This window comes from Oncorhynchus keta, chromosome 28, assembly GCF_023373465.1.
Source record: "Oncorhynchus keta strain PuntledgeMale-10-30-2019 chromosome 28, Oket_V2, whole genome shotgun sequence".
Lineage (NCBI taxonomy): Eukaryota > Metazoa > Chordata > Actinopteri > Salmoniformes > Salmonidae > Oncorhynchus > Oncorhynchus keta.
Genome location: NC_068448.1, coordinates 58,803,491 through 58,816,221, shown reverse-complemented (window position 1 = coordinate 58,816,221; position 12,731 = coordinate 58,803,491). Strand labels below are relative to the sequence as shown.

The 12,731-nt window shown below is 45.7% G+C and overlaps 1 protein-coding gene across 1 annotated transcript in view; it reads left to right on the top strand.

Moving 5' to 3' along the window:
• The window catches only part of palmdb (palmdelphin b), a 40,269-nt gene that overhangs the window by 2,181 nt on the left and 25,357 nt on the right, over positions 1-12,731 (top strand). The window contains exon 2 of the mRNA XM_035741674.2: positions 10,957-11,008. Coding sequence (XP_035597567.1) covers positions 10,964-11,008 — 45 coding nt within the window. The 5' untranslated portion in view covers positions 10,957-10,963. The remainder of the gene's footprint in view (positions 1-10,956; positions 11,009-12,731) is intronic.

Genomic DNA, 12,731 nt, shown 5'->3' with positions numbered 1-12,731 from the left:
GATACACTGGAGAAACAGTATGCTCACAATTGGGGTAAAACTCTAATTTAAAGGAACTTATTGTTTAACATTTGACTACATTTGGTTACAGGTTTTCAATGTGATCATATACTGCATAGCTATTGTACAAACAATTAACCATTGTGATATGATTTATAACAATATTTGTAAACTGAGTGGTACCACATTGCCAATATTACTGTATATTAGCCAATTGTATTACATCAGATGTCTCCCTCCCTGTGGTTGCAGTATCTGATTGGCTGAGTAGTGGCCAAGGGGTTAGAGGTCAAAGATCAGTGTGTACATGAGTGACATGTCGCTGGTGCTTTGTCTAGATCCTCTGTGCTCTTAGCAGCTACGTGACCTGCTGGAAACCTTCACCTCAAACAAGCCGCAACATACATATGCTGACATACACACACTCACACACACTGCGACTTGCTGGTAACAGTACAGCTGTGAGAGAGGTCTCTATTTTGAGCCTGGCTGGATCAGGGTAGAGAGGAGCACGCTATAGTGCCAACAGGTGGGGCGACGCTAACCGCCTCGACCTTCTGTAGCCTCCCTCCCTGTCCACGCTAGCTGTCTTGTCTCAGCTCCTGTAGGCTGCGGCTTCAGGTTATGAGGACAATAATGAAGCATGTGTGTGTTTGTGTGTGTGTGTCTCCACAATTGGTAACGTGCGTGTGCACGTGTGTGTGTAGGTGGGTTGGATGAGTGTGTAGGTGGGAGATGGAGGGATGGGCCGGTGTGTGTATTTGCCAAAGGATGTCCATCTCTAGGTTGTGTGTGTGTATGCTGGAGACATGTCTCTATTTCAGCATACTGTATGTACAGTACAGTGTATGTGAGGTTACAGCGGTGACTAACACTTGCACTCCTCTTCAGTCCCATATCGCCACCCACTCCTGCCTTCTCTCCATTTCCCAGTGTGTCTAATTCGCTGGTTATATAAATAAGATCCATAGACATTGTGTATGGCAGGTTTTACATAAATATCCTATAATTCAATAGAATTATTCAACATAATTGTGATTCTAGTTAATTCTATAGGCTTGCATTTCAACTGCTCCCATTACAGGCCTGAGTAGCGTCGTCACATACAGATATAGCATTCTATAGAGCACATCTCTGACAGGTCACATAATATAATAATAATATATGCCATTTAGCAGACGCTTTTATCCAAAGCGACTTACAGTCATGTGTGCATACATTCTACGTATGGGTGGTCCCGGGGATCGAACCCACTACCCTGGCGTTACAAGCGCCATGCTCTACCAACTGAGCTACAGAAGGACCACATGGTCAGGAAGAATTCAATGGCCTAATACCTATATGTGTCAACGCCTGATACCCACTTACACTGTGGGATATGTTTAGTCTGGACTGGTTTTCAGGACATCGATCTGAAAGCTAGTTAGGCTGTTACCGATCTGGTAGCCTAATGGTAACCTAATTACCAATCTAATATCCTACCCAGGCTAGGCCTGCAGATTAGCGGAAAGAACTACACCGTCACTGGATACTGGGGCTCAGAGTTGATTCTGGTCCGGTCACGTGTTCAGGGAAAACAAGTCATGATGGACTCAATCAAACACTGGTCCAGATATGAGTTGTATATCATAGAACAGGCAAATAGACCTGGGACACCAGGTGGGTGCAATTAATGATCAGGCAGAACAACGATACTCCAGACCTCCAAGCATGGATGAAATACCTGCTATAGAGAAGAAACTGTTCCTGATATATGTTGGAAATTATTAGGCTACAGAGGGGTCGGGGTCAGAACGTCTGTGTCTGATGTTGCTGCAATTAAGTGTGGAGCATGGCAATAATTACGTTGAGAATACACACACTTTCACACACGTGCATGTGCGCGGACCAAACACTCACACACACACACACACTCGCACATACATGTAGGCACACTGGGCAGTACGTGCTGCATTGTTCATGTGTGTATGGAATGCATATGAAGTCTGCAGCCTTGTGGTATCATGGTGTATTATATTTCATAGACATAGTGACAAGGCCCAGATAAAGGTGGACACGGTGACATTTGAGTAATCCAGGTGCTAACTGAAATGTTAACTTCGCTGCCACACAAATAAACTTCCTTGGTCATTTGACATGAGACTCCTCACTTCACCTCATATTTTGGGGATTTCAATCCATATCTGGCATATGTAGATAAAATTCCCTATAATTGTAGATGCTGACATTCACAAAATGCTTCAAAATAGTGAATTTAATTCCTAGAGAAAATACATTTAAGCAATACTGCATCGAAAAAAGGGTCAGCTTAATAGCAATCTGTAATGAACACAAGGGGAGACAGAGAGCTGGTTTCAAGCGCAAGGCGCAGCAAGTGTTTATTTCAAAGGACCACAAGAGGAGGCATGTAGCTGGCTCCAGGGGCAGGCAGAAGGTCATACACAGGGGGTCCAAAAGGGCAACAGTACCGGCAGGGAAAAGGCTAGTAAAGTAGTCTGCGAGATCAGGTAGACCATTCACAGGAAAACCCAGCACTCTGAAAGACGTGTGTGTGATAATGACATACAGGTGTGTGAACAAGTGATTAGAATTCAGGTGATTGGGATCTGGAGAGTGAGCTGCGTTCAGGGGATCTAGGTGTTTGAGGGTGTGAGTTGGAAGCAGACATTACAGTACCCCCCCCCACTCTTAACAGCCTAGGAAGCTGAGCAGTGGGCCTCCCCCAGGAGCGTGGAGCTGGGAGGTCAGGTCAGTTACTTTGCAAAGCCAGGATCATGTCTGGGTCGACGATGTCCTGGACGGGGACCCAGGACCGTTCTTTGGGTCCGTACCTCTCCCAATCCACCAGGTAGTGGATGTCACCCAGGCACTTGGAGTCAAGGAGGGCTCGGAAGGAATAAGCCGATGCACTGCCGGCGTCAAACGGAGGGGGTGCGCCACAGGAGGATGGAGAGCATTGTACCCTACAAGCTTGAGAAGGGACACATGGAAGGATAAGAAGATCCGGTAATGGCGGGGCAATTGGAGACGGTAAGTGTAAGGATTGATGCGGTGTGATATTTTGAAGGGACCAATGAACTGGGGACTGAACTTTTTGCAGGGGTCACGAAGCCAGATGTCCCGGGTAGAGAGCCACACCCGTTGCCCAGGGTGGACGAGTGGAGTAGGTCAGCGACACCGGTCAGTGAACCGCTTCGGGGAAAGGGAAGTGTGATGGAGGTGCCGATTTGCAGTCTCCCAAACCTGCTCACTGTGTCGAAACCACTCATCGATGGCAGGCACAGTTCTGGGCTCTGTCTCCCATGGGAACACGGGGGGTTGGTATCCGAGGACACTGAAAAGAAGTGAGATGGAGTGAGGAATGCACCAGGGAGTTCTGTGCGTATTCAGCCCAGGTTAGATAGCAACTCCGCTAGTGTGGTTGGTGGGTGCAGCGTTGGCGAAGGTACTTCTCTATTTCCTGATTCAGGCTTTCAGTCTGCCCATTGGTTTGGGGATGGTATCCCGAGGATAGGCTGATGGGGACCCCCAGTCGGTCGCAGAAGGCTCGCCACACCCTGGAGACGAACTGGGGTCCCAGATCCGAAGCGATGTCTTCCGGGATCCCTTACAGACGAAACACCTGTTGGAACATGGACTCAGCCATTTCCATGGGATTAGGTAGATGTGGAAGGGGGATGAGTCGGCACATCTTCCATTACAACTAAGATCTGTGAGGAAATCCATGGCAATGTGGGACCATGGTCAGTTTGGTGTATGTAAAGGCTCGAGCTTATCCGCTAGGTAGTTGGCGAGGGCTCTTTGCCCAAGCACAGACAGGACAGGAAAGAATGTCATCTCAGACGTTGGCTGTTAGGGACTCCGTGGTTCGGGTGATTCCCGGGATGGCCAGAGCGAGTTATGGCACCACTGCATTAGTTGGGTTCTGACGGACGTGCCTGCAGGGGTATCGGGAGGTGCTGGGTCATGGTGTAGGGCCTCTTGGACAGCTGCTTGGATTTCCCACTGTATGGGTCCCACGACACAAGCAGGATGGGCTCGGGAGCTGGGTTGAGGAAGAGGCGTCAAATAGACGGGATAAGGAATCAGCCTTCACATTTTTCTCGCAGGGCAGGGAGATGCTGGTGAAGTTGAATCGGGTGAAGAGTGCCCAGCGAGCCTGTCTGGGGTTGAGCTCTTAACACTTCTTAACCTCTAGCGACGAGCAATCCCGTATCCGGGAGCGTAATCATGGCCTCAAGCTCATTACCATAACGCAACGTTTCCTATTCATGAAAATCGCAAATGAAATGAAATAAATATATTCAAACACAAGCTTAGCCTTTTGTTAACAACACTGTCATCTCAGATTTTCAAAATATACTTTTCAACCAAAGCTACACAAGCATTTGTGTAAGAATATTGATAGCCTAGCATAGCATTAAGCCTAGCATTCAGCAGGCAACATTTTCACAAAAACAAGAAAAGCATTCAAATAAAAAAAAAGATTATTTGTGTAGACGAAATAGCTCCGTTTTGTTCATCACGCTTGGCTAAGAAAAAGACCGAAAAATGCAGTCACTTACAACGCCAAACTTTTTTCCCAAATTAGCTCCATAATATTGACAGAAATATGGCAAATGTTGTTTAGAATCAATCCTCAAGGTGTTTTTCACATATCTATTCGATAATCTATCAGTGGTGGCAGTTGGCTTCTCATCAGAAGCAAACGGAAAAATACTGCAGCTGGAGATTACTCAATAGTTGCGATGGAGGACACCAAGCGACGACCTGGTAGATGTAGTCTCTTATGGTCAATCTTCCAATGATATGCCTACAAATACGTCACAATGCTGTCGACACCTTGGGGAAGCGACAGAAAGCCTAAGCTCATTCGTGGCCCATTCATAGCCATATAAGGAGTCATTGGCATGAGGCGGTTTCAAAAAATGCGGCACTTCCTGATTGGATTTTTATCTGTTTTTTTTCTGTAACATCAGTTCTGTGGCACTCACAGACAATATCTTTGCAGTTTTGGAAACGTCAGAGTGTTTTCTTTCCAAAGCTGTCAATTATATGCATAGTCGAGCTTCTTTTCGTGACAAAATATCTTGTTTAAAACGGGAACGTTTTTCATCCAAAAAAATAAATAGCGCCCCCTATATCAAAGAAGTTAAGTACTCCAAATTGCGGTAGACGGTAAGAACAAGGAATGGGTGACGAGCTCCCTCTAACCAGTGGTGCCACTCTTCAACAGCCATCTTAATGGCGAGGAGCTCTCAGTTCCCAACATCATAGTTCCTCTCATCAGGTGACAGTTTATTGGAAAAGAAGCCACGTGGGTGTAATTTGGGAGGTGTCCTGACCCGCTGAGAGAGAACCGCTCCCACGCTGACCTTGGATGCATTCACCTCCAGAACAAAAGGAAGGGTAGGATTTGGCTGCCTAAGGGTGGGTGCAGAGGTGAAGAGGCATTTCAAGGTCTCAAATGCATTAAGGGTGGTATCAGTCCATTGGAGGGTACGGATTTTTTGACTGGTGAGAGCTGAGAGGAGCGGTTGTGCTGCTGCAGTTTCCGATGAACTGGGGGTAGAAGTTGGAGAATCCTAGCAAACATTGTAGTTCCTTTACGGTGGTAGGTTTGGGCCAGTTAAGCACGGCCGTGACTTTGCCTTTGTCCATGTTGACCCCTCCTGGTATCAGCACAAATACTAGGAAGGTTACCGTAGTAACATGAAAGGCGCTCTTCTCAGCCTTGACATAAAGATGGTGGTCCTGTAGCCGTTGGAGGACCTGTTGCACATGGACATGTCTTCGCAAGGGAGTGAGTGAGATCAAGATATCAATGTACACGATGAAGAACTGGTTGATCATGTCCTGGAAAACTTCATTCATGAAGACTGGAAGACTGCGGGAGCATTGGTGAGACCGTAGGGCGTAACCAGGTATTCACGGTGACCCCTAGCAGTGATGAACGCCGTCTTCCACTCATACCCACTTTGGATACGGAGCAGGTTGTAAGCACTACGTAGGTCCAGTTTGGAGTAGATGATAGCCTGTCCTACTTGTTAGTGCAGCCGGAATCAGAGGAAGAGGGAAGTGATTCTTGATGTTAAGGCCATTGAGGGGTTGGTAATCTAAGCAGGGATGGAGACTACCATGCTTTTTTTTACAAAAAAAGAAACTGGATGCAGCCGGAGACGTGGATGGACGGATGAATTTTCTGGCGAGAGCCTCTCCTATATAGGTGTCTATAGCCTCATTCTCTTCTCTGGGATGAACAAGGGGTAGGTCTGACCCTTAGGGGGCGATGCCCCAGGAAGGAGGTGGCAGGAATGGCAGACCCCGATCCTTCTATAGAGGTGACTTGACAGGGTAGACTGAAGCAGTTCTTAAAACAAGCGGGAGACCATGACAGGAGTTCCCCTTGCCACCAGGAGATGGCAGGGTCGTGAAGGCTAAGCCAGGGGTGACCAAGGATGAGGGGTTCTTTAGGTGAAGACAACACCATTAACTTAATGACCTCTGACTGAAGGAGGCCAATCTGAAGGGTGGTACTTTCGGTCATGCGATTCACAAGATCAGTTTCCGAGAGGTTGTCCGTCCAGCGCATTAATCCTAAAGGGAGGATTAACAGGGATTAGCTTGACCCTTAACTGTTGTGCCAATTGTTCATCAATTCAATTTCCTGCAGCCCCAGAGTCCACTAATCCCTCCACAAACTGAGTGACCCCATTAGCAGAAAGAAGAGCCGGGATCCCAAACTGCCTTCAGGTAATGTTCAAAAATGTAGAGATGCTTACCCGGGCAGAAGTGGAGCAGTCGTGGTCACCCCTTCGTGGAGGACAAATTGGACAGCTATTGAGTAGGTGGTTACTCTTGCCACAATAGAGGCACAGGTTTTTACGTAACCTCCGGCGTCTCTAGGCAGGCGTGAGAGGGGCACGGCCGAGTTGCATGGGTTCGGGGCTATTGGACCGTGGTGGATGAGAGAAAGGCATGGAAGACTCGCAGGCCATGGGCAACTGTATAGGTCTGCGGTCCACCAGTAGGTTTGCCAATGGATGTGGACATCCGGATGTATTGGTTTAGATCCATTAAATCTCACCTGCAGGCCAGTTCAGTCTATAACTCCCAATTAAGACTCCTCTGGTAGACTGTAAAGAGAGCTGGTTCACTATATCCACTGCGGGCAGCCATGGTATGGAACTCAAGGGCATACTCAGTGGTGGAGCGGCAGCCCTGTCGCAGCTCACTTAAAATGCCTCCGGTGTGATGACCTGAAACTGAATGGTCGAACACCTCCTTGAAGAGGGCGTGGAAACGTGATTCAGAGGACAGATGACAGATCAGAACTTTGTGAATTGGAAGCAGACGTTACACAATCAGACACTTTTGGAAAGCTGGATACTGTAGATAGATAGTAGACGGACGGACGGACGGACGGACGGACGGACAGACAGACAGAGTGCCTTCAGGAAGTATTCAGACCCCTTGACTTTTTCCACATATTATTAAATTACAGCCTTATTCTAAATAAATAAAAATGATCCATCAGCAATCTACACACAATACCCCATAATGACAAAGTGAAAACAGGTTTTTCTAAATTTTGGCAAATGTAATTAAAAATACAAAACAGAAATACCTTATTTACATAAGTATTGAGACCCTTGCTATGAGTCTCAAAATTGAGCTCAGGTGCATCCTGTTTAAATTGATAATCCTTGAGTTGGCAGTGCATGTTAGAGCAAAAGCCAAGGCATGGGGTTGTCCGTAGAGCTCCGAGACAGGATTGTGTCAAGGAACAGATCTGAAGAAGTGTACCAAAACATTTATGCAGAATTAAAGGTCTCCAAGGACACAGTGGCCTCCATCATTCTTAAATAGAAGAAGTTTGGAACCACCAAGACTTCCTAGAGCTGGCTGCCCGGTCAAACTGAGCAATCAGGGGAGAAGGGCCTTGTTCAGAGAGGTGACCAATAACCCGATGGTCACTCTGACAGAGCTCCAGAGTTCCTCTGTGGAGATGGGAGAACCTTCCAGAATGACAACCATCTCTGCAGCACTCCACCAATCAGGCCTTTATGGTAGAGTGGCCAGACGGAAGCCTCTGTTAAAAGACCATTACATCCAAAAGGCACCTAAAGACTCTCAGACCATCAGAACCAAGATTCTCTGGTCTGATGAAACCAAGATTGAAGACTTTGTTCTGATTGCCAAGCGTCACATCTGAAGAAAACCTGGCACCATCCCTACGGTGAAGCATGGTGGTGGCAGCATCATGCTGTGGGGATGTTTTTCAGCGGCAGGGACTGGGAGACTAGTCAGAATCGAAGCAAAGATGAACGGAGCAAAGTACAGAGAGATCCATGATGAAAACCTGCTCCAGAGCACTCAGGACCTCTGACTGGGGCGAAGGTTCATCTTCCAACAGAACAAAGACAAGACTATATGCATACAGCAAAGACAATGCAGGAGTGGCTTTGGGACAAGTCTCTGAATGTCCTTGAGTGGCCCAGCCAGAGCCCAGATTTGAACCCGATCGAACATCTCTAGAGAGACCTGAAAATAACTGTGCAGCAACGCTCCCAATCTAACCTGTCAGAGCTTGAGAGGATCTGCAGAGAAGAAGGGGAGAAACTCCCCAAATACAGGTGTGCCAAGCTTGTAGCGTCATACTCAAGAAGACTCGAGGCTGTACTCGCTGCCAAAGGTGCTTCAGCAAAGTACTGAGTAAAGGGTCTGAATACTTATGTAAATGTGATATTTTAGTTTTTACTTTCTATAAATTAGCCACATTTTTTAAAAAGTTGTTTTGTCAGTATGGGGTATTGTGTGTAGACTGAAGAGGATAAGGCTGTAATGTTAAAAAAATAATTACAAAATGCGCTGTAGATAGATAGATAGATAGATAGATAGATAGATAGATAGATAGATAGATAGATAGATAGATAGATAGATGAATGGTTTTAAATGAATGGAGCCCTGCCATAGACATGTGGGAGAGGAAATCTGTCCTTCAGCCTGTGAGAATATCTGGCCAGATACTTGGCCATCTAGCCATCTGTCTTCAGACAGAGATAGAAATTAAGCCAAGGCCACCACACACCTTATAAATCACACATCATATTTTCCCGGTTTCAACACGACTCTCAGCACCCGTCATTCCTATCTTAAGTTTCTGTGGTTTCAGAGGGAGCTTACTAATGTGCCTTTTGAATACCGGGACACTATTTGCAGTTCCTCTGTGTACATGAGACTAAACCAGTCCAGTTCAGCTCTAATTTCTGCACAGTTTATTATGACAGTCATATTGAACATTGTCTATTGTTACCAAATGATGCAACAGTAGGTATAATACAACAATAACTATATGTGCTCTCCTTTTCTTATACAGTAGTAATGGCTGGAAATAAAATAGCTATGTTTGGCCTGTGAGAAAGTCACTCAGTGTTGATTCTATTTAAATCTCGTCAAGGACACTAAACGATTGTTTTAACATCCCTTCCCTTTGGGGGATGTCAATTAATGTATTTCTAGTATATTTTATTATTCTGTCCTTGTTTGTTTGGAACTCAATGTCATTGGAGGCTGCTGCCCTGCCTTTCCATGGGGCATATTGTCAGGCAGCCATGCTATCTGATCCTGGCTGGGTCCATAGCTCAGGGATGTTATTTGAATGCCCCCTAACCTTGGAGTCCTGCCCTGACCTGCTTGCGGAAAGATATATCCTCCCTCCTGATGTGTTTATTTGAAGAGGGGACAGAGTGAGCTGACTCCGCACAATTAGTAACAGATCAACCTTAAATCACATGTGATGAACCCAGAGCTGAGCTGACTCACGATAGACAGCATGCAGGTAGAGCTCACAGCTCACTTTATCTTGAGGTTGATACTTTAGCAATGAGGTAGGAGGGGCTATAGTACATGACGCAAAGAGATGTGCCTGGAAACAGCTGCTCAATATGACACTTTAGCAGTTTATCTCTTTAAACACCCTATGGGCCGGTTTCCCAGACACAGATTAAGCCTAGTCCTAAGGACTAAACCCAGAGGTGCCGTATTGCTTTTATAAAACGGTTACCAAATATGACTCAAGTTTTTCCTGGTCAGGTGACATGGTGAAGAAAAACTCTGGGATCTTGCTATAGTTGATCATACAATGATGTCACGTCTCGGCACAACATACTGACTTTACAAGTTATTATCATCAATCGAACTTCAATTCAGATTGAAGTGTCACATGGACTAAAGCTATATTTCCCCCCTTTCGTTTACTAGATAACAGCACATCAGCCTTGGGGTCAAGTTAAAATCCTCATAGGTACAACCTGTCAGTTCCTCTCTCTGTTTGCATGGTGGGTGCCATGTCCTCTTAATCTGCAGTTATTTACCGTGATCACATCACGGTGCATGTAAACAATCTAGTAACGCTATGTCAGATTCCATACACAGCCCAGAGAGGCAAGTGTGTCTGCCTAACTGCCTGCCCCATCCCTTTATAAACCAACCCCTCGCCTGGATAACTCTGCCATGTGACGTGTCACAGAGACATGCCTGTTATCCCAGTTGGCCTTGGTTTGGGCTTAGCCCTCGAACCCTTCCTGGTGACACACACCCTCCTTCACAGGCTGCCTCACACATACTCCCTCCCTTCCTCCCCAGACCCAGGCCCAAGCAGATACACTCCTGTCACATGCTTCCAGGCCAACTCTGTCCTGTTCTCTCCAGCCTGCTGTCACCATCACATCACTGCCTCCTGTCTCTGTCACAGACCCTGCCAGGCCAAGCGTACTAACTCTCTCTGTCTTTCTCTTTGTTTATGCCCCCCCTCTCTTTATGCCCCCCTCCCCCCCTCTCTCAACAGTACATACACACAGACACATGCACACACATGCGCTCTCACAAATTATATTTCTCTCACACTCTCATATACACTTCCGGGTAACGCTCTCGCTCCTCTCTGTGTTTCAGGGTCAGTATGGAGGAGGCCGACCTGTTGAAGGAGCGGCTCCAGGCCATAACGGTAAAGCTACAAAACAATACATATTTATTGTTCCATTACACAGAGACAACCGACATTTAATCCTTTTTTTGCTATTCACATGAAAGAAAGAGTGGTGTTTCTGAAAGCTACACATTTAAATAGGTCAGAGGCATTTATGAAGCTATTTGTGTTGTGATGATTCTGCAAATGAGAATGGACGGCAACGGTATCTAGTAGCTGTGAAAGAGAGCTAGGAAATCATCAGGATATCTTGTTTTAGAAATGAAGGTCAAACACTTTAGTGTCAGGAAGTGAGAGTGAGCTCATCACTTCAGTTCAGTATGTAGTCTAAGAGATCTATAGACCTGATCTCTTTCCTCGTCTGATTTTCCTGTCTGGCTGTCTTCACGCTTCCCTGATTTCAGTAAACTTGCTTCGCTCTAGCTGTGCATCCACAGAGCTAGCTGTCAGTGGACTAGACTTCTCCATTCTCCATCCATTCTCCCTGGGGCTTAGTAATACAAGGATCAAACATGGGACTATTAATAGACAACAATATGTCTGACCACCACACTTTACATGACAGATATGTCTATGCAGTTATAACTTTTCCACAAAAATGAAGACAGACAGGCATTATTTCTCTTTGGTAATGCTAACAACCATTAGAAAAGAAGCATTACATCTTCTGATCTAATGTATGAAGTATTGTGTGGTTCTACACACAAAAAAAAATGGTGGGTTAACATGACAAACAGGAATGGAATTTACTCTCACGGGTGGCCAATAAGATCTATCTGAACTCCACACCTGTCACGACTTCCGCTGAAGTCGGCTGCTCTCCTTGTTCGGGCAGCGTTCGGCAATCGACGTCACCGGCTTTCTAGCCATCGCCGCTCCATTTTTCATGTGTCCATTTGTTTTGTCTTGTTCCATACACACCTGGTTTTCATTCCCCAATCAATCTACATGTATTTAGTCCTCTGTTCCCCATCATGTCTTTGTGTGTAATTGTTCATTGTTAATGGTGTATGTTCACGCGCAATACTTTTATAGTTTATGTTCCGTGTTTTTGGGCACTTGCGTAATTGTTTGTGCCTATTGTTGAACGGAGTAAAAGTGCGCCTGTTTTACTCTACTCTGCTCTCCTGCACCTGACTTCGCCTCCCTTACACAGCCATAACAACACCCCTAATAAGCCAGGTCTCCTGAAAATAACCTAAGGATTACATTAAAATAGACCCAGCTGCTATGTGAACCAAGCATGAAACAAAAAAATACCCAACTGATGGTTAAATTAACCGATGTTTACTTAATCCCCAAAACCCAACATATTGGGTTGTTCAGGAACTCCAACTAGCTCGGTCAAAATAACCCACCTTGTGTTCTGTCCAATATTCATCCAACGCTGTGTTACCAAAGAACCCAAATTGGGTTGTTTTTAAGTTTACATACTGCAAATTACATGTGTTTTTGGGGGTATTTTGCACAATCTTCTAGAATATTAATATTATTATGAAAAGGTGGTATCCATCCCAACAATGGGATTTGCATAGGCTTTTAGGGAACTAATACACTTCTGTAAGCCTCATTGAAGCTACAATAATGTCAATGTTCACCCTTAACATGTGAAAACTATACAACAGAACAGATGAACAGGAATGACATTTCACGGGTGGCTAAGCATAACTCTCTGAAAGCCACGCTCCTACTAAGCTACACCGCCAGTCTTCTGATCTCAATAAACCCGCACCAATAACCC